Here is a 20,159-nt window from a genome sequence, read left to right as displayed (position 1 = left end):
AACCAATAGAGTTAACATAAGACCTATCCTAAAGAAAACTCCATATGAACTCTTCAAAGGAAGGAAACCCAATATTGCTTTCTTTCATATCTTTGGATGCAAGTGCTTTGTCCTTAACAATGACAAAGACAACCTTGGTAAGTTCGACGAAAAATCGGATGAAGGTATTTTTCTTGGTTATTCTCTTACAAGTAAAGCATATATAATATATAATAAAAGAAATTTAAGTATAGAAGAATCCATTCATGTTAAGTTTGACGAATCTAATCCCTCGAAAGAGGAAATTGTTGTTTGTGATGATGATGATGATTTTGTAGAAATTCCTAAAGAAGATACTTCAAACAAGAATCAAGAAGAACCGATTCAACAAGAGTCAAATGAAAATGATCTACCTAAGGAATGGAGGAATCATAAAGATCATCCCATTGACAAAGTAATTGGTGACATTAGTCAAGGTGTTGCTACAAGATTGAATCTCAAGGATACATGCTTAAACATGGCGTTCGTTTCGCAAATAGAACCCTCTAAAATTGATGAAGCTCTAGAAGATGATCAATGGATTGTTGCTATGCAAGAATAATTAAACCAATTCGAGAGAAATCAAGTTTGGGAACTTGTTTCTAGACCAAGTGGTAAGCACATCATTGGAACAAGATAGGTGTTTAAGAACAAACTTGATGAGAATGGAATAATTGTTAGCAATAAAGCAAGATTGGTCACTCAAGGGTATAATCAAGAAGAAGGAATCGACTTTGAAGAAACTTTCGCTCCGGTTGCAAGGTTAGAAGCTATTCGTTTATTACTTGCTTACGCATGTTCAATGAATTTTCAGCTATTTCAAATGGACGTCAAAAGCGCCTTCTTAAACGGCTACATCAACGAAGAAGTCTATGTCAAACAACCCTCAGGATTTGAAGACTTCAAGCATCCTTCACATGTATACAAATTGAAGAAAGCGCTCTATGGATTAAAACAAGCACCAAGGGCGTGGTATGATCGTCTAAGTAATTTTCTATGTGAAAAAGGTTTTGAAAAAGGAAAAGTAGACAAGACTTTATTTATCAAGAAGATAAAAGGGAACACCTTACTTGTTCAAGTCTACGTAGACGACATAATCTTCGGTTCAACCAACAAAGAACTATGTGAAGAATTTGCGTTGATAATGCAAGGTGAATTTGAAATGTCTATGATGGGAAAGATGAATTACTTCCTTGGATTGCAAATCAAACAACTAAAAGACAGAATCTTTATCAACCAATCGAAGTATTGCAAAGAGTTGTTAAAGAGATTTGAAATGGATGGATGTAAAGCAATGTCAACACCAATGGGCTCCGGAACCTATGTTGATCAAGACGAATCGGGTGTGTCAATTGATATTACGAAGTATCGAGGTATGATTGGTTCTTTATTATATTTGACTGCAAGTCGTCCCGACATAATGTTTAGCGTGTGTTTATGTGCTCTCTTCCAAGCAAATCCAAAGAAGTCACATCTCACGGCGGTCAAAAGAATCATGAAGTATCTCAAAGGAACAACCAACGTTGGTTTATGGTATCCTAAAGGTAGTGTTTGTAAGTTAATTGGTTATTCTGTCGTGGATTATGCAGGTTGTAAAACAGATAGAAAAAGTACTAGTGGAACATGTCACATCCTTGGTAATGCATTAGTCTCATGGTCATGTAAGAAACAAGTGTGTGTTGCTCTTAGTACGACTGAAGCAAAATACATAGCAGCGGGCAGTTGTTGTGCACAGAATCTTTGGCTAAAGCAACAATTAAGTGACTATGGAATCGATCTTGGATGTATACCACTCCGATGCGACAACACAAGTGCGATTAATATCACAAAGAATCCGATCATGCACTCAAGGACCAAACACATAGACATTCGACACCATTTCCTTCGTGATCATGTGCTTAAAGGCGATGTCGAAGTTACCCTTGTCGATACTCATAATCAACTGACGAACATCTTGACAAAACCACTCGCAAGAGAACCATTTTATAAGATTCGAAGAGAACTTGGCATTTTGGATGAAAGTGACATATAACTATTTCACAATTATTCACTATACATTATTATGAGGCCAAGGTGCACAAGTTCTTAATCTTTCTTATTTTATGAAATTTCTCTTTAAAAAATTTGTATATGAACTTTTTGCATATGTGTAACCGATTACTCCTTATTGGGTAATCGATTACCCTTCATATTTTTGCCCTCTTTACAATTTTTCATTTTGTGTAACCGATTACTCCTTATTGGATAATCGATTACCCTTCATATTTTTTCCCTCCTCTTTACAAATTTTCATTCTGTGTAACCGATTACTCCTTATTGGATAATCGATTACCCTTCATATTTTTGCCCTCTTTACAAATTTTCATTCTGTGTAACTGATTACTCCTTATTGGATAATCGATTACCCTGTATGTTTTTACCTTACTCACAAATTTTGAAACTATGTAACCGATTACCCCCATTAGAGTAATCGATTACCCTGCACATTTTTGCTTTTCTCACGCGTTTTCATTCTGTGTAATCGATTACCCTGTTTAGAATAATCGATTACCACTGTTCCTTCCAGAATTTTTTTAATTTTTTAAATACGCGCGAGTTGTTGCATTATTTGTGTTAAGTGCTTATTTCTTGTCTTTTTACTTAAAGTTAATCACTTCAGCATTGGTACTCTCTCTTCAACCTTCACATTCATCTCACTCTTCCAAAACCCTCAATCTTCCTTATCCTCCATTAATTCCATTCAAAGTTATATTAAAACCCCACTCTCATTATCACTCTCACTATCACTCTCCATCAACTCAAAATATTCTCTCTCCAGCTAGAATCCAAAAAAACCTTTCCAAAACCCTAAATCTCAAAGCTTCCATGGCACCTCCAAGACAAGGGAAAGAAGAAATTGGATGAAGAGGCTTCTCAACATGCAAAAGAACAACATGCTGGCACTGTGAAATCCAGAAGGTTGAGCTATGCTGTCCGGATTCGAACTCTAATGCCGGTAAAATATGTTAACTTCCAAGCCTTTCCTTCTCATATCTTTAACTTTGAAACTTTGCTGAGAAATTCAGGGGTAGATAAGCTAGTTTCCGATATTGGTGATTATTACCCTGATATGATAAGAGATTTCTATACCTCTATAAAGTTTGGAACCAATGATTTTGGAGATTTGGTGTTTATTGTTAAGGTCAAAAATGTTGAAATCTATATGGATCTTAATCAATTGGGAACATGTCTGGAAATCCCTTCTGAAGGAGAAGCATTTCGTCAAGGAACTGAACCTGACAATGATGCATTGAGCAATTATAACAGTTTGGAGTATTTTGTTTCGATTTCTAGAGGCACTCAGGCTAGCCTCATGAGCCGACAAAGATCAAAATCCTCAAGGGTAGCCAAGTTTGCTAACCTCCTATCTGTGAGTGATAGGATGCTACATTGTGTTCTTGCCTATGTGTTGGTTCCAAAACATTCTAACCATGCCCAAGTTAGTGAACTTGAACTACAACTTATTAGAGCCTTGAAACTGAATATGAAGATTAATTGGGCTTATGTCATTTACCAACACATGAAGCATCAATTATCTGTAAGTGGCGGACTTCCCTATGGGAGAATTGTTTTAAGAATTCTGGAATTTCACAGTGTTCCACTTCAAAGAGAACCAAAGACTCCAACGACGGTTAGAAATTGTGAAATCAACGAGATTACCGCAACGAAGAACACCGAGATTAGTATTGGACCAAATGGAGTGTTTCGGTACAAAGATTCGCCCGCTTCTTCCGCAACTCCAACAATTCCGGAAGGTGAAATCATAAATGCTATGCTGTATAACAAGATGTGTTCTATTGAGACCACCATGCACCATAATCACAGGGTCACTCAACGTGGAATAAAATCTCTTCGGAAACTCTTCCTTTCCTTGAAGCGTTAACCTGTCCCAAGTGAAGAAGGTGCTGAGGAAAGTGATGAAGAAGGTGAAGAGGATGATGGATTCAACATGTCAGAAAGTGATTAAGTTTTGTCATATTTTTATTTTCTAGCTTATATTTTTAAGTTAGTATTTTTAGTTTATTTTAAGACTATGCTAAAACTGTTGGTTTATGATATGTTTGCATTATCTTGTGTGTTATGTAGGCATGGCAAGGGGGAGGGTCGGGGACGGTTTTTACCTCCCCCAAACCCAAACACATATCCCCAAACAATCCCCATTCCCCTCCCCAAACCCAAACGGGGATGGAGAATCAAAACCCAAACCCGTCCCAAACGGGTTCGGGTATCCCCGCCCCGTCACTATTCATTTAGTGAAATATATTTTTTTAATATAAATATTTATTTTTCCAAAATAAAATTACATTACAAATAATAAAATAAAAAAAATCTAAAAAAATTTCATACATACATTTCAAATATTTTAAATAATAAATTTAAATTAAAATATCAAAACATTAAACACATATTTAATATTCTAAATTATCAAAGATAAACAATAATATACATAATGAAATAAACGGGGGGGGGGGGGGGGGGGGGGGGGGGGGGGTTCGGGGATGGGTTCGGGGCGGGTACTAGTGTCCCCATTACCCGACCCGTCCTCATATTTTATAATCGGGGAAAACCCAAACCCAGTCAAAGCGGGTTTTCCCCGTCAACTTCGGGGCGGGTTCGGGTGAGTACCCACGGGTATGGGTTATGTTTCCATGCCTAGTGTTATGTGGTGCTTAGTATATATTGTTTGCATGATTGATACTTATTTCTCTATTTCACCCTTTTTGTTAATGACAAAGGGGGAGAAGAAATTGTTACTATGTTATTTCCTTGTTTTTTGTTTCTCTCTAACAAAATGCAGATTTCAAAAGACTCCTTAATTCATAAATTAAGGGGGAGCATCAATTAAGAGGGAGCATTTGCTAGAGAAACACGCTTGGATCAAACTTTCATTCTTTTGGGTTGTCATCATCAAAAAGGGGGAGATTGTGAAGACATAACTTCTCAGATGTTTTGATAACGACAAACCTCGCTACAAAGCTAAGATTGATTAACAAAAAGGATTGATCAAGATTCAAGCACATGAATGATGTTTTCAACCAATGATCAAGTCTCAATGAAACGCATGAAGATTCAACTTTCAAACGGATAAGGTATAACACTTGATCTCTAGATATTTATACAAGTGTTCAAAACATGTTTCATTCATGCCATAATAATTGAAAGTATTTTTATGCATCAAACAAATCATAACACTTCACTCTTTTAACTATATTTCAAATTTGTGACAAAGTAACCGATTATCCACTTTATGATAACCGATTACTCTGTGTTAATTTCAAATATTTTTGAATGTTGGAACCAACTAATCGATTATCCTTTTTGGGGTAACCGATTACTCTGAGAAAATTTCAAATCTTTTTAACGTTGAATGCAAGTAACCGATTACCCATATTAAGGTAATCGATTACCACCGATCCAGAGGCAAAAATCAATGCATCTCTTCATGGAAACTTTTCTGTTTTCTTTACCATGAACCATGACATCTTTTGGATTATTGCATTCATCTGAGGAGGTGTTTTAGACATTATATAAACATCATTTTTCAGATTTCAAAATCACCTCCTTGCAAAATTTCAAATCATTTACACACATTCTCTCAAACTTTTTAAGTGTTCTTCCAAGTTTTCTTTAGAGTGAAACCTTGCATAAACTTTCATTTTCAGCATCATAGTTTCATTTCATACAAAGAACACTTGTATAATTATTGTGAGAATTAAGTGTTACAAAGGAGAAGATCAATTGATAAATTGATATACTTCAAAATTCCAACTATTTCATCTTCTACAAAAATTCAAAATTATATTTCTTGCTTACAACTTATTTTTAGGATTGTTAAGAATAAGTTTGTAAGGTTTATCCTTGTTATCCGGTGTGTGGATACAAAAGGCCCTTTTGTGAGAAATTAAGTCTCGATTGGACTTTAAACATTATAAATCCAAGAGGATTGTTCTTGGTGTGTTAGCATTAGATAGAAAGACCTTAAGGTGTCTTTTCTAGGAATCTAACATTATAGTGAAACTCTCTTTCGTGTTGAAAGGGGAGTGGAGTACTCTCAATTTGTGAGGGGAACCACTATACATCATGGTGTTCTTTACTTTCCGCACTTTACCTCTTTTCATCACATAAGCATTTCAAGAAAGTAAAGTCATAAACCGTCAAAAATCTGGAAAATCGTCTAAGTGCCTCATTCACCCCCCTCAAAGGCACTCCTTAAACTTACATAAGTTCCTCCTCGGCAATGGGGTAAACTGCATTGACTTTCTCAACATATTCCGACTCAGAAACTTCCATTTCCACACCAGGGCTCTCAGTAGCCTCGGCCATTAAACATTTGAGTGGTTCAACATAGTTTTCATATTTGATTTGCAGAGGGTCAGAATCCATCTGCATTCGAGCTTTAACCTTATCAGCAAACTTTAGTGTTCCCTCATTCAACGCTCCTTGCATCAAATCTCTGAAAAAGGACACAATGAAAGGTCTTATGACTCATAAAGTTATGAAACTTACAAAACACTATTTTCTTTCGTTGCTTTAAAGGTGGAGTTTTTAGTCCCTTAGGGACTTTGATTTGGTCATCAGCGACTAAAAGGTCAAAAATTACATCGCACTTAGTTACTTCAAAGGTCTACGTTTTAGCGACAAATTTTCATTTTTTTGTTCGACTAGATTCTTTTCGTCGGACAATTTCAATCGTTTACAAACGATTGGAGGTCCTAGATTAAGTTCTGCCACGTTTACGTTGTTTTCTTCTACCTCTATGTATCCTACAACATATTCATGGCCTCTCTCATCTGCCTCTATATAGGAAACCTTCTCTTTTTATGAAATTTTCCTGTTCTGGCTTTCTCGACCTTCAGGCGTTCAACCTGTCAAACCCTATCAGCCAACTGAGCCATATCTCTCAGATATTGGGTATCTAGTTTCTTTCTAATAGAATAATCTATATCCCGATCGACCATTTCGACCAATTCATGTTCAGGCACTTGGGTAAAGCACATTGCCTTCAACAACCTGAACCTGTTTAAGTAGTCATCAATTGACTCAGGCGTTTTACGCCTTACACTAGCCAATTCTTTAAGACTAATCTTTGACTGTCGAATATATAATTGTTCATGAAACACTCACTCCAATTGGTTCTAATTATGTATTGAATGATAGGGAAGTGTCGTGAACCGTGTAAAGGCATTTTTCGTTAGAGAATTTGGGAAAACTATCATTTTCAAATTCTCATTATTTGCTATATCACCTGCTTCAGTTTGGTATCGAGCGATATGTTCGATAGTCAACTCACTTGTGTCTCCTGCAAACTTAGTGAATTTAGGGACTTTCCATCCCCTAAGGAGTTCTGCTTGCAGCACATAATCAGACAAAAGAGACACGAAGTTTGGCCTATGTAGTCCTACATTAAGGCCATTATGGGCAAGGATGTTTTCGACTATGTGGACTAGATTATTTTCCCCCTTAGGTTATCTTGTCAAACATTCCGGACTACCTCCTCAGCATCTTGGTTCCTACCCACCATAATTATCCCTGGGTTAACTTGACATATACGTTATTCTCCTCCCCCAAGCACATGAGGTACGACAAATCGAAGTTCCTGTTGGTGTTGTTTCCCTTTATTTATGGGGGCAACCCCATTGTCATGTATCCCTATTTGTCTGGATGGTACGCTTTGGTTAGTGTTCTTAATTAGGGGGTTGAACATTGTACCAATTTACTGAGTAAGCATATTAACCATATCTAGTTACTTTAATCTATTTGTTGTCTTATGGACAACATGGAATTTGTTGTTAGGGAAGACGTGTTTAGGAGGCCAAACCCAGCCCCTCCATGTTGTGTCACTTGACCAGGGTTGCTATTGGCAGAACCTGATGCAACATATGGATTTAAAGGAGACGATATTGTTGCATTATTATCTACATACGTTGATGTGTTATTGTGTAATCCTTCCATCATCGGAGTTGGTATATCACTACGGAAATCCCTAAAAACCAGTGAAATCGCAAAACCTGACATATAAGAAGGCATCGGATCTCTTATAGCAGTGTGCATGGGCCTGGGATTAGTTGGAATGCTTGTTGCCATAGACAATGCAACCACTATGGAATTTGTGTTCTCTGTCGTTCCAACCGTTGATGGGACATATTGTTCAACATCTGGGACGTTATTTTCGGAAAGTGATGTATTCCTAAGGTGAACCATTTCGACTAAAGTCCAAATATAAAAAAAAAAATATTATTCGATGCAAGAAAAACTCACTACAAAGAAACTAAATGCAACATTTATTTTAAATATAACAATTCAAAATTTTGCATAAAACATGTCAGAGTGGGCTTAATGTTTACAAATCTTCAAATTATTTAAAAATAGAATGCTGGACGTTTAACTTAAAGTATTTAAGTTTTAGATCGATAAGATACTTTTTAAGAAAAATTTGATTAGCATTTTAAAAATTTTTTATTTTTATTTTTAAGTTTGTTGCAATCAAATTAATGTGGGGTATAGGAATCAATGAGTAAATCTGTTATAACAACTCCTTAAAGTTTGGAAATCCGTTTATTATTCCTTTGTAACCTAATTTAATTCCTTCAACGTTAGTGTGATCGTCAATAAGAAGATACTTTTTCACACATTTTTTAGCACAGCAACCCTCCTCCTCACCATGACGACGACGAAGAAGAGAATTTGTGTCAAATCTTTTCAACAACAACAACAATCAGTTTCTTCTACAAATTCAATTATAATTGCGGAACCTGAATTTTACTTACCAGATGACTGCTGGGAGCATGTCTTCTCATTCCTCATCAATCCAGTCGACGGCACTCAAGACTTTAAATCCCTTTCTCTCGTCTCAAAACACTTTCTCTCCATCACCAACCGTCTCATATTCTCTATCAGAATTCATCATCCACACCTTTGTTTACTCTCTCGTTTCTTTCATAGATTCTCCAACCTTAATTCTCTCCATCTCTGGTTCGAATCCCGTGATCTCGATGCAGCCATTGCTTTGGCTCTCCGTGACAGACCAACATTGAAATCTTTATCTATTTTCAGGCTTGCGCTAAAGGATACAAACTGTGTTGCTTCACATTACATTGATTCCTTCCTGAGTTTGAAGGGTCTGAATTATCTGAAGTTTTGGTGTTCACAAATCTCTGATGATTTGCTTTACTCTATTGCAAGAGAAAGTCTTCCTTTGAAGACTTTTGTTCTTGAAAATTGTATCGGCTATAGTTACCCTGGAATTTATGATTTACTATCCAAGTTTCATGGGATACAATATTTGGGTCTTCAAGGTGTTGATTTTCTAAATAATCATCATGTTTCCCGCTTGTCTTTACTTCTTCCCGACTTGTTATCTATAAACCTTAGTGGATGTTCCAACCTCACCGAATCAGCTTTGTTTGCCCTCATTAAAAACTGTTATTCACTTGCTGAGATCAGAATGGGAGGCATATATGTTGAGAGAGATAGTGTAGAAAATTATGATACTTTGAAAGATTTTGATGTCCACCCTCAATTAAAGTTTCTACATTTTCCTGGAAATTCACTTATAAACGACGAGATCATCATATTATTTGCTTCCATTTTCCCCAATTTGGAGCTTCTTGATGTGAGTTATATAGATGGTGACATATCTGAAAAAAGTATTTGTCAAATTCTAAGTAAATGTTGTAAGGTTAGACATTTGAACTTGGCCACATGTAAAGAAGTGAGACGACTCAAAATGAACTTTGTACTTCACAAGTTAGAGGTGTTGAATTTGTCCGGTACAGAAGTTGATGATAAAACACTCTACGACATCTCAAAGAGTTGTTGTGGGCTTTTACAACTATTCCTAATGTGTTGTAAATATGTCACAACTACGGGTGTGGTGCGTGTGATTGAAAATTGCTTAGAGTTGGAGAAGATCTATTTGAGATGTTGTGATAAAGTGAATATTGATGTTGTTGTCTCAATGCTTTCATCAAGGCCATCATTAGCAGAAGTTCATTTCCCCACCATAATTTATCTTTAGTGACATAAAGAGAAAACTATCTTTGTTAGGGTTGTCTTATTTGGTAGTTATGGATGTCTTATTTGCTGAATTTTTGATTCTTAAATATGAGATGTTTTTTGTTTTAACATTTGTTTCTATGAGAAATGACTTCATTTTTCAAAATACCAACTTACAATATGTATTTAATAGTCATGAAGTTTTAAATTTTAATGTTTCTCTTTACTCTGACACAGTGATATGGTCCATCATAGTCTTCTCTCTATCAAATGATATAGTATTCATATAAAACAAGATAGATTGACTTAATTTTGGTGAATGAATGATACTTTCTAATTCTAATGAATGAAACTAGTATTTGCTATATAGGTTTGAGGGAGATTGGCAATGGTAGAAAGAGTTATCACATTCATTTCAAAGAGTCATCAAATAACTATAGTGTACTAAATAGTGGCATTAGTTGGTGCTACAAGCATATTAAAAAATTTGAACAGGAATAAGGTTGACAGAACTAATGGAATTATGATTCAAAATGTTTGGAACTTGTATTGAGTTTAATTTTGTATCCATGCATCTTGTGTAATGTTCATGTTTGCATATGTGATTCATAGGACTAAAATATTTGACAAAAAAAGAACGTCTGTAACAACAGCAAGAAACATACATGTAAATTAGAGAACACAGAAAATGGAAATTTTAATCCCAATTAAGATATGTTATGGAAGTCTCACATCTTAAGAACCAAAATGTTGTTCATAACTAACTAATTGTACATTCTCTGTCCTAGTTAAGATCCTTGGTTTTTTAATTAATTAGTCTCTAGATAGAAGGTAAATATCATATTCCCCTTATGCCCTAGGAAGGATAACAGTTACCCTGAACTTATCTGTTTTTGGAAGGTATATACGTTTGAGCGTGATATGCAGTGTTAAATTTCAGTTTGGTACATGCCATTCGAAAAAGTTCTGTCCAAAAGTGGCCAAAGAAGATTTTGTCTCTATTAGAGACTATAATAGCAGGGAATGAAGTCTAACAATCTCCTGAAGAAATAATTCAACAATGCCCTAACATATGTTGGACCGGAAGTGGTTGTAAAAGGCCCGCCGGAGATAAGGTTTGATATTTATTTTGTCGGCATACCTCACAAGAAGTTACAAAAGTCTTTGATGTCCTTTTTTAATATGCCTTCCAATCCTCTTGCATGATTTGAAAAATTCATAATGACCTTCTGTTTACTGTGAAAATTGATAAATAACCGCTAGTCTTTTAAATAAAAAATACTTTGATCACTCACAAGATCGATTAGATTGATCCTAGGACATGTGTTATTGTTGAAATTGTATTTGAAAACTGATGAACATTTCGACATCGTTCATGTTTGAAGATTGTTCGTTTAAAATGTTTTAAAGAGATAAATTGCAAAATGTAAAGGAATGTATAATAAAGGTGCTTGAAAATAACTTGTAATGAAAGATAAATTTTAGAAAAGTATAAATAAACTTCAATTGAAATGTAAAAAATGATGTTATTAAACATACATTCTCAATGACACTCTTTTCTCAATACACTAGATACTTTGAGTAATTTTGAGTATTTGTCCAACAATTGAACACACAGAAATCCTAACATTAAGACCCTTATATATATACTAAGTCGAAATAACCGCTACTAATAGCTTTTCTCCCAGACAATGACACGTCGTGCTCGGCATGTCTTCAATCCATCATAACATTCCACGCGTCTTTCTTGAAGCTGGATAAGGACAAAATACAGTTATCCTTCTTTTATTCAAATTCGAACATCTTTGTCTAACGTAACCTTAATGTTGCTTCCGTCAAATTACCACTTTAAACTTAGAAATATTTCTAAGTCTCATACAACATTTTTCTCTTCGACAAATCTTTTTCCATATTCTCTCTTATTCGTGTAGGCTGATGTTATATTAATGTTGTTTTTATGTATGTTGATAAACTTTTGTTGGATTACAATGTACTGCTAATTTATGTTAACATGTTTTTTTTTTCATGGTGTTTGTAGGATTACAATTGATTTGTGTTGTTGTGAAGAAAAAATACAAGAAAGGATGAAGCTGAAGTGAAAGATGCAAATTTGTGTGATAGACCTACAATGACATCCATTCAAATTTAACACAAGTTTGCATTTTTTCCTCAGTTTCATCCTCCTTTCATTTTACAAGTTTGTTTTAATTTTTCAGAAACGGTTAGTTATCATGTTCTACCTAATCTATGTTAATTAATTGATGTTTTTGTTGATAAATGTTGTTAGTGAGTTTGTTATATCATATGTGATTGCTTGTTTCACTAACCCCTCCTTGGACTTGCATTCATTTAAATATTTTAGATGATAATCAGAAACATAAAATTATTCTTGAAAAACAACTTAGACAATCCAATATTTGGCGAATTGCATGCATATTGTAATTCATGATTTCCTCTTTAGCCCACAGAATTTGATCAATGTCATAAATTCTTCAAAACAATTATGATAAATAGATGTCATTTTGGGTCTTTCACACAAAATTTGATCTTTGCGAAATAAACTAGAAAAAAAAAGAGAAAATCAAATTTTGTGTGAAAAACTTAGAAGACATATATTAATTATCATTACTTTGAAGAATTTTTGGAATTGAATTAAATTATATGGGTTAATGAGAAAATCATGAATTAAGATGCACACAACTCGAAAAATATTGGACCGTTTGAGTTGTTTTTCAAGAATAATTTAATTTTTCTTATTAGTATCTCAAAAATCTATTTGAATGGCTGTATATGGTTAATGAGGGGTAGAGACAAATAAATGTGGTGAAATGTTAACACAATAATGACGTTGCTGAGATTCGAATCTAGGACCTTTAAAATATTTCACAACGGTTGTTTTCTTTACCCGTTATTATAAGTAGTGTACTATCTAAGATACCACCTCAGTCAATCGTCTGTTGTAGAAATCCACATACATACAATTACACACTACCTAACAACGGGCGTGAAATGATCACTATGTGTTTCACAACGTCATTATATATATTTTCGTAGTAATGAAAATAACATAAAAATTTAAATACCTAAAAAAATATCATAAACTAAAAAATAATAAACAATGTAGTTCCCTTCAAAATTAAAATTCATATTTAACAAATTAAATCACGACTTCCACCATTATGAGTATTAGTTCTTCTTTACATCTTTGCTTCCAAGCTTTCTATGCGAAGTAGTTGAAACACTCTTATTTGACCTACAATTTCAACATAATTGAAAATGATTGAACATGTTTGTTTTCAATATATATATCTTTTACAACGAAAAAACTAATATATTAAAAAGCCACATCCAAGTACAAGATGTGCAAAGATTCACAAATCATCAAAACTCATAGTTATAAAAAGACACTTTTCAATTACTCTTAGAGTAATAATATTTTCCCAACCTTTTTCATAAAACACAATTAACATTTAAAGAACACATGATAACCGGTTAAAGTATTTGGTTAACCGGTTAACGCAGAACATAATACACTTTCTAACAATTTTCAACAGTGTTAACCGGTTAACGCCTTAGGTTAACCGGTTAACGCAAAACAGAATGTTGTTCCTGCGTTAACACAAAACAGAATGCAGAATTTCCTGCGTTTTTCATCGTTGGAGGACATTCGGACCTCCGATTTCAATTCCGTAAAAAGCTACACGTTCAGAAAATTATAACTCACACAATACTCTAGATATATAACGTTAATTTGTAGTTTTAACACAATCAATCACCACAATCAAGCATAATCATCAAAACCTAATAATTTCAAACAACCATACAAAATTAGGGATTTTTAACCTAACATACATCTACTCATTGACCCAATCATACTAACCCATAATAATAAGGATTCCCCCTTACCTCTTCAATTTTCTGAAAACCCTAGCTCCTCTCTTGTTCTTCCCCTCTTCTCCTCACTTCTCCTCTTCTCTTTCTCTATTGTTGTCAAATGATCAAGTGAATCCTAATTCTCACACTCCTCCCTTTTATATACTAGTATTCTATTTGGGCTTAAATCATGATACCTCTCATTTAATTAATAGGCCCAATAAGACCTAATATTTAAATATATCTAATTAGTTCAATTAAATTAAACTAACACCACATACACACTAAGTTAATTAATACAATTATTTAATTATATCTCATATCAACTAAATAATTAATTGACACACCAAATTAATTAATATAATCGATTATTATACTACCTAACAACCAATTAATTAATTAACACTCCAAATAAATAAATACTAAAATTGGATTGTTACACCATGCACCCATGCATCATCAATGACCAATTTTGGAAAGTGATTTCAAGTGTGAAAATATCAATGGTTTCAGCTATAAATAGAGCCTCATATGCTCAGCATTCATAAGACATTCGCGACAGCTTTGATCCCAAACCTCTAACCCTCTCATTCCAAAGGATAATCCTGATAAATTCATTTGAATTTGAGTTTGAATTTTCACTGTTTTGAAATTCAAAACTCCAGGGATCCGAGAACTCTTGTGTGTTCAATTCTTCTTTTGCAAGCATTTGGAGTGAGATCAAGTACGAGCCAAGGCAAGAACAATTGGATCCAGACCTACATTGAAGGTATTATCTTGAAATTTTAATCTCTTCGATTCTCTCTAAACCTTGCTCAATTCTATTGATTCTTTGGTTGTCTGAAGTCCTACCAATGTAGGCAAGAAGATTGAGTTGCTTTGAGGCCAAATCAAAGAAACTCAGTTCATATACCCCAAATTTCAACTCCATGTATCTCTCAATATACTTGGAGTTAGGATGAATTGAGGTCAGATTCGTGCTCAGTGCCATTTTTACTTTGAAATCATGTCCTTCTTTTTAATTTTGGTGATGGTTATGACTGAACCAGACCGGCCAGGGTCGCCAGAGAAGACGATCGACCTTTGGACGCCGGTGGTGAGCTGGATGGTTCTGAGCCACAGGATCCTTTTGAAATGAAATAATCTCGTGCGTTGGTTTGAATTACTAAGGTTATGGCGCGCTGACTAGAGTCCATCGTGGATAGCGCATTTGTGACCACTTGATCTGCCACCCTAATTAATGAGGGAGATCAAGTGGTCCACGTTTTTTCTTTTATTTTAATTTTCATTTTAATTGCATTGTTTTCATTAATTCATGTTAAATTTAATATTGATCCAAAAAATATGAGAGTTTCACCAAAAAAATTCAAAAATTTTCCTCTTTCATATTCTGAATTTAAATTATTTTTTCGATCATTATTAATATTTTTCATGATTTAATTGATTTTTTATTTGTTTTTATTTATTTAAAAATACTTTTAAATGTCCAAAAATTATGAATTTTTTTCTCCAAGGTCCTTTGACCTTGTTTGACCTATGATAAATCTCATGGACATTTCTTTTGTGTTTTGATGAGGTTTTAGGAATTGGACAAACCATATTTAATTTAAATGCTTTTTTTTAGTATTTTTAACTTGATTAAATACCAAATAAATTTGTTGACCACTTGTGATGACTTGTTTGAGTTTGATTATTGTTGTTTGGTCTTGGTAAAGGTTGATTTGACTTTGTCAAATTAATATCATTGGATTTGGGGGATTGATGGAATGTACATTTCATCTTCCAAATGAATGGATGATATTAATTTGGTAAAAGTACTCATTTGCTCAATTTGTATTTTGATCCATTCCCCTCCCACTTCATCTCATTCCCCTTCTTCATTCATTCATTTCATTTGGCCTATGATGTCTTAAGATCCTAAGGTTAGTTGATTGAAAAATTAACATAAGTATGGATGAGATTAGGCCACCCCTTTTGCATATTTTTTGTGTGTGTGGTATGTTTCATGAGCATGGTCCATTATACTATGTCTCTAACATGCATTAACACCAAATTTCTATTGCCCGACCTCAAATAGTTGTGACTTCTACATAAGTCCAATTAGGATTGCTTAACATATCGCTAAATTTGTGACATAAAAGGCATAAACATTCTAGTTAGTGAGATTGTAAGTCTCCCCTCTTTCATGGTATTATGTGGAAACTTGGCCTTTTTTCCTTCCTTTGGAAGATGTCTTGGTTCAAGGATCCATGCTTGTGATAAGTGGGTTGAGTGTTCTCCAAAGAATGTCTTAAAATGAAAAGCAAAACAATACTAACTTCTAACCTATTAACTACTAACTTTTAATTTCAAGCCCTTTACTTTAATGTTATTTAATTCTAGCTTTTTATACACTTGCCATTGTTCATATCATTCTAATTGTTTATGTTAATGCAATTTTCACTTTGTCCACTTGGACCATATTGTGTGATATATTTTGTTTGTGCTTTGCTTGTTTGTGTGGTCTTTGACCATTAATGTACATAATAACAACAAAAACCCTAAAAAACTTTTGTGTGGACTGTTGGCTTAATCTTGGACAAATGGACTTAGAACTTAGGCAACCTTCCTATGCGAAAGGACTTCGCCAATGCCAACTTATTGAGAAACCAAGTGCTTTCAATTTGAAACTTCATCTGATACATCATTCAAGATCTCTCTAAGTTCATCTGCAACATGATCATTGTGAAGTTGTTATTTTGAACCAGTGACTTGTGGAATTCATCTGTTACATGGGCTACTTTGAAGAAGATCATGGAATGGATAAGCTTGGATGTGGCCATCTTTATTTGATGCCTTGCTCTTCAAGATAATATAATTGTGCATTTGTGTGTTGCTTGATTCTAAAGTCCAAGGTAATTCTGGGTTTTTATTGACATTCTTGTCTATTGGATTGCTACCCATTTGGTTAGATCTTTTCAACGCTTAACTTTTAATTTTGTGCATAGGATTAGTCTCTTAATCTTCTCCCCATTTCTTTAATTTCAAAGTCTCTCCCTCCCTTTTCAAAATCTTCTTTGTTTGAACTTGTTTTGTTCTAAACTTTGACCACTTTGCAAAAAGATAGAAACTTTGGCCTTATGCCAGTGCATTTTCAAACTTATTTTCTTAAATCAAACTTGTAAATAGAGTTAACTATACTAGACTTAAACTTTCAAAAAGTCAAAAAGAATTAAATCATTCAAACCATTTTTAGGCCTTTGTGCCTTTCAAACTTAATTTTTGTTAAAAGCAATGCATCCACTTTGAAATTTGTATCACGAGCTACGAGATTTTGATCCATCATTTTTATGTTGGTACGTAGGCACAAGTCCGAAGGTCTTGTCAAACACAAAAATATAATTAATGAAGTCTTTTCTCATCTCCCATTCTATTTGTTTGTAAACATCACTTTATACCAAGTACATATGCACACAAGAAGGGCTCCCTAGGAGTACCTAGGATACTTTGGGTGCTAACACCTTCCCTCTATGTAACCAACCCCCTTACCTGTAATCTATGAATTTTTATTAGTTTTGATTTGAAAACTTCTTACTTTTGGGTTTTGTTCGTACTTTTTCCCTTTTCCCTTGGAAACAATAAAAGCGCGGTGGCGACTCTTGTTATTTGATCTCTAGCTTATCCATAGCTTGATGATCATGAATTTACCGCTACACTCCTAACTATATCTAATTAACAACCAACAAACAAGATAATTGATCAATGAGATTAGGCCTAGTGGAAAGGAGACCAAGGCCCACTCACAGGGGTGCACTAAGCCATGTGAGTGTGTTAATAGAAAATTACGCTTAGGCCTAAATTGGAGGCCCAAGGTACAAACAGCAAAACAATGGATCACCTCCTCCCTCTTCACGCTCTGCAGAAAATGACACCAAAAACCATGTCTCGTACGGAGACCCTAGCCGGGTTGGTTTCTTCACCGGCAGTGGCGCTCCAGGTGGCGAAGAAAATTGTGTCGCCTCCTCCGCCTTAATCTCCCCTAAATGGAATCGAGGACATACTCCCTCACTCGATAAAAATGCGACACCAACGTGCGACTTCTACACTGAACGTATCGCACGCCGGACGAAAGTGGATTAGGATTCGATCGCGATTCATGACTGCGCCTCAGCAATGGCAATGAAACACAACTCAATCGGCCAACGTGAAGAGAAGGAAAACCTATCGGCGATGGAGAAATTGGATCCGCCGGTGAATGTCAGATTATGAGCTCAGGTGCCTCACTCTCGTTCAATCCTCTTCCTCCTTCTTTTGTTTTTATTACCTTCGTTAGGGAGTTTTCTTCGTGATCTCGTGGCGCAAGTGATTATAGAATTGAAGCGAGACGATTAACGGTGCTTGTGAAGCTTTCGTAATGGATGCGCGAGTTCTTTGCGATTTAACTTAGAAGGGAAATAAATGGTTGGTTATGCAGAAACGGTTTCTGGTCCGGAAAAAAAGCTTCACTTGTTAATCATCTATTTATAGACTCTAAAGGATTTGGATGAACGTCATTTATACCATTATTGTCGCGTTTTTGATGTCGTTTTCAATTAATCAATTTTTACTCAAGTCGGTTTGGTCGCAGCGTTGGCTTTGCAGCTTTGCAATGCACACTGCATTTTCGCTTTGCTCGTGTCGTTTGGATAGCTCTTGGATGATGCGCTTGCACGTCATTCGGCTAGATTTGCCTTTGCGTTTAGAGAGTTGTGTTGCCGTTTACTGCAACTTGTATCGTTTTGGTATGTGTTTAGCTTTTTAACTCTTGCGTTTTGTTTCGACTTTTGGCTTTTACCATGCGTTTCACTTTGGCTGTGTTTGAGTTGGTGATATGGTGCGACCTCGGGTGTATCACGTAGGTGATATGGTGTTGAAAAGGATCCTTCCTCCTCAAAACGATCGAAGGGGCAAATGGACACCGAATTATGAAGGTCCATTCGTGGTCAAGAAGGTTTTCTCTGGTGGAGCCTTGTTGTTGACGACCATGGATGGCGAAGATTTTCCATCCCCTATGAATGCAGACGCAGTTAAAAAATACCTCGTATAAATTGACCCGCTGGACGAAAAGAGCAAAATAGTCCAGGCAAAAATGGGCATCCCGGCGAACCAAAAATAGAAAAAAAGGTTCGGGCAAAAATTAGGGATAAGATGAGAAATGTACACCCGGCAAGTCGAAAACCTGAAAAGGCGACTTGGGCAAAAAAGGGTATCCCGGTGGACTGAAAACCCGAAAGGGCGGTCCAGGCAAAAGAGGGATCGAAACGAACAACTGCGTCTAGCATGATCGTTTGCGCTTTGGTTAAAGCATCATGGATAATACCCGGTAGGGATCAGTCAGAATCGTCTTGTTCAGAAGGCAGAAAGCATGGAGAGTCTGAGGACATATGGGGCGTAACCGAGTTGGAACTCGATGAGATCACGGGTTCCACATTTGCCATTAGGATAGATTTTTCCTTTTGAGCGCAACTACCTCTTTTCAGGAATTGCTTCCTTTTGTATTGCTCAATTTGAGCCACACTTTCCAATCAATAAAATGCACATTCAGTCAAATAATTTTGTTTTTGTTTTTCATTACCGCTTTGATTGCAAGAACATCTGATTATTTTGACGAAGAGCTTTGCATTTTAATACATACAGGTTCCTTCCAATGCATGTTTATAAGATTGTAAACTTGAAACCTTATTTGGAAGGTTGAGTGACCCAAGTGTTGAAATCTTGACACACCTGGGGCACGGTTTTATCTGACGATCTGTTTTGCAGGAACTGTTAGATACTTTTCACTCACTTGCAGGTTGTGATGTGGAAGCTTTGTAATAGATCCCCAGAGAGTTCACTCAGGAACGAAGGAATGAAAGAGATGACGAAGACGTTGAGGCGTACGACGATCCTTGATGGTAATCAAGAAGACTCTTCAAAATCGGAAGATTTGAAGTATGTAATTCCCCACAGAGTCCAATCAGGGATGAGTGTGAGTAAAGAACGGAGTGCGTTCTCGTCGAGCGCGGAGCGATTCGGAATACAAGATGATGGAGCAGAAAAGGTCCAGATGAGTCTGGGAGTTCTCAAAAGTGGAAAGTTGATATGAGTATTGGAGGTATATACCGTGGTTCGACGAGTCGATGGGTGTTCTGTACCAACTTTTCTCATTTCCCAGCTAGTTCCCCAAGCAGAATTTAGGGGACCAACTCCCAGCAGATTCCAGATCTGTACTTCCC

General features: G+C 35.5%; 1 protein-coding gene across 1 annotated transcript; it reads left to right on the top strand.

Annotated features, from left to right (window-relative positions):
• The first annotated feature begins 8,719 nt into the window (after window positions 1-8,719).
• Window positions 8,720-10,075, top strand: LOC127130197 (uncharacterized). The gene has a single exon (XM_051059254.1). The coding sequence runs from the start codon at window positions 8,720-8,722 to the stop codon at window positions 10,073-10,075; it is 1,356 nt and encodes a 451-aa protein (XP_050915211.1).
• Window positions 10,076-20,159: the final 10,084 nt, after the last annotated feature.

Source organism: Lathyrus oleraceus, chromosome 3, assembly GCF_024323335.1.
Source record: "Lathyrus oleraceus cultivar Zhongwan6 chromosome 3, CAAS_Psat_ZW6_1.0, whole genome shotgun sequence".
NCBI lineage: Eukaryota > Viridiplantae > Streptophyta > Magnoliopsida > Fabales > Fabaceae > Lathyrus > Lathyrus oleraceus.
Note: the sequence above shows the minus strand (reverse complement) of the source record. Positions and strands in the feature narration are given on the sequence as shown.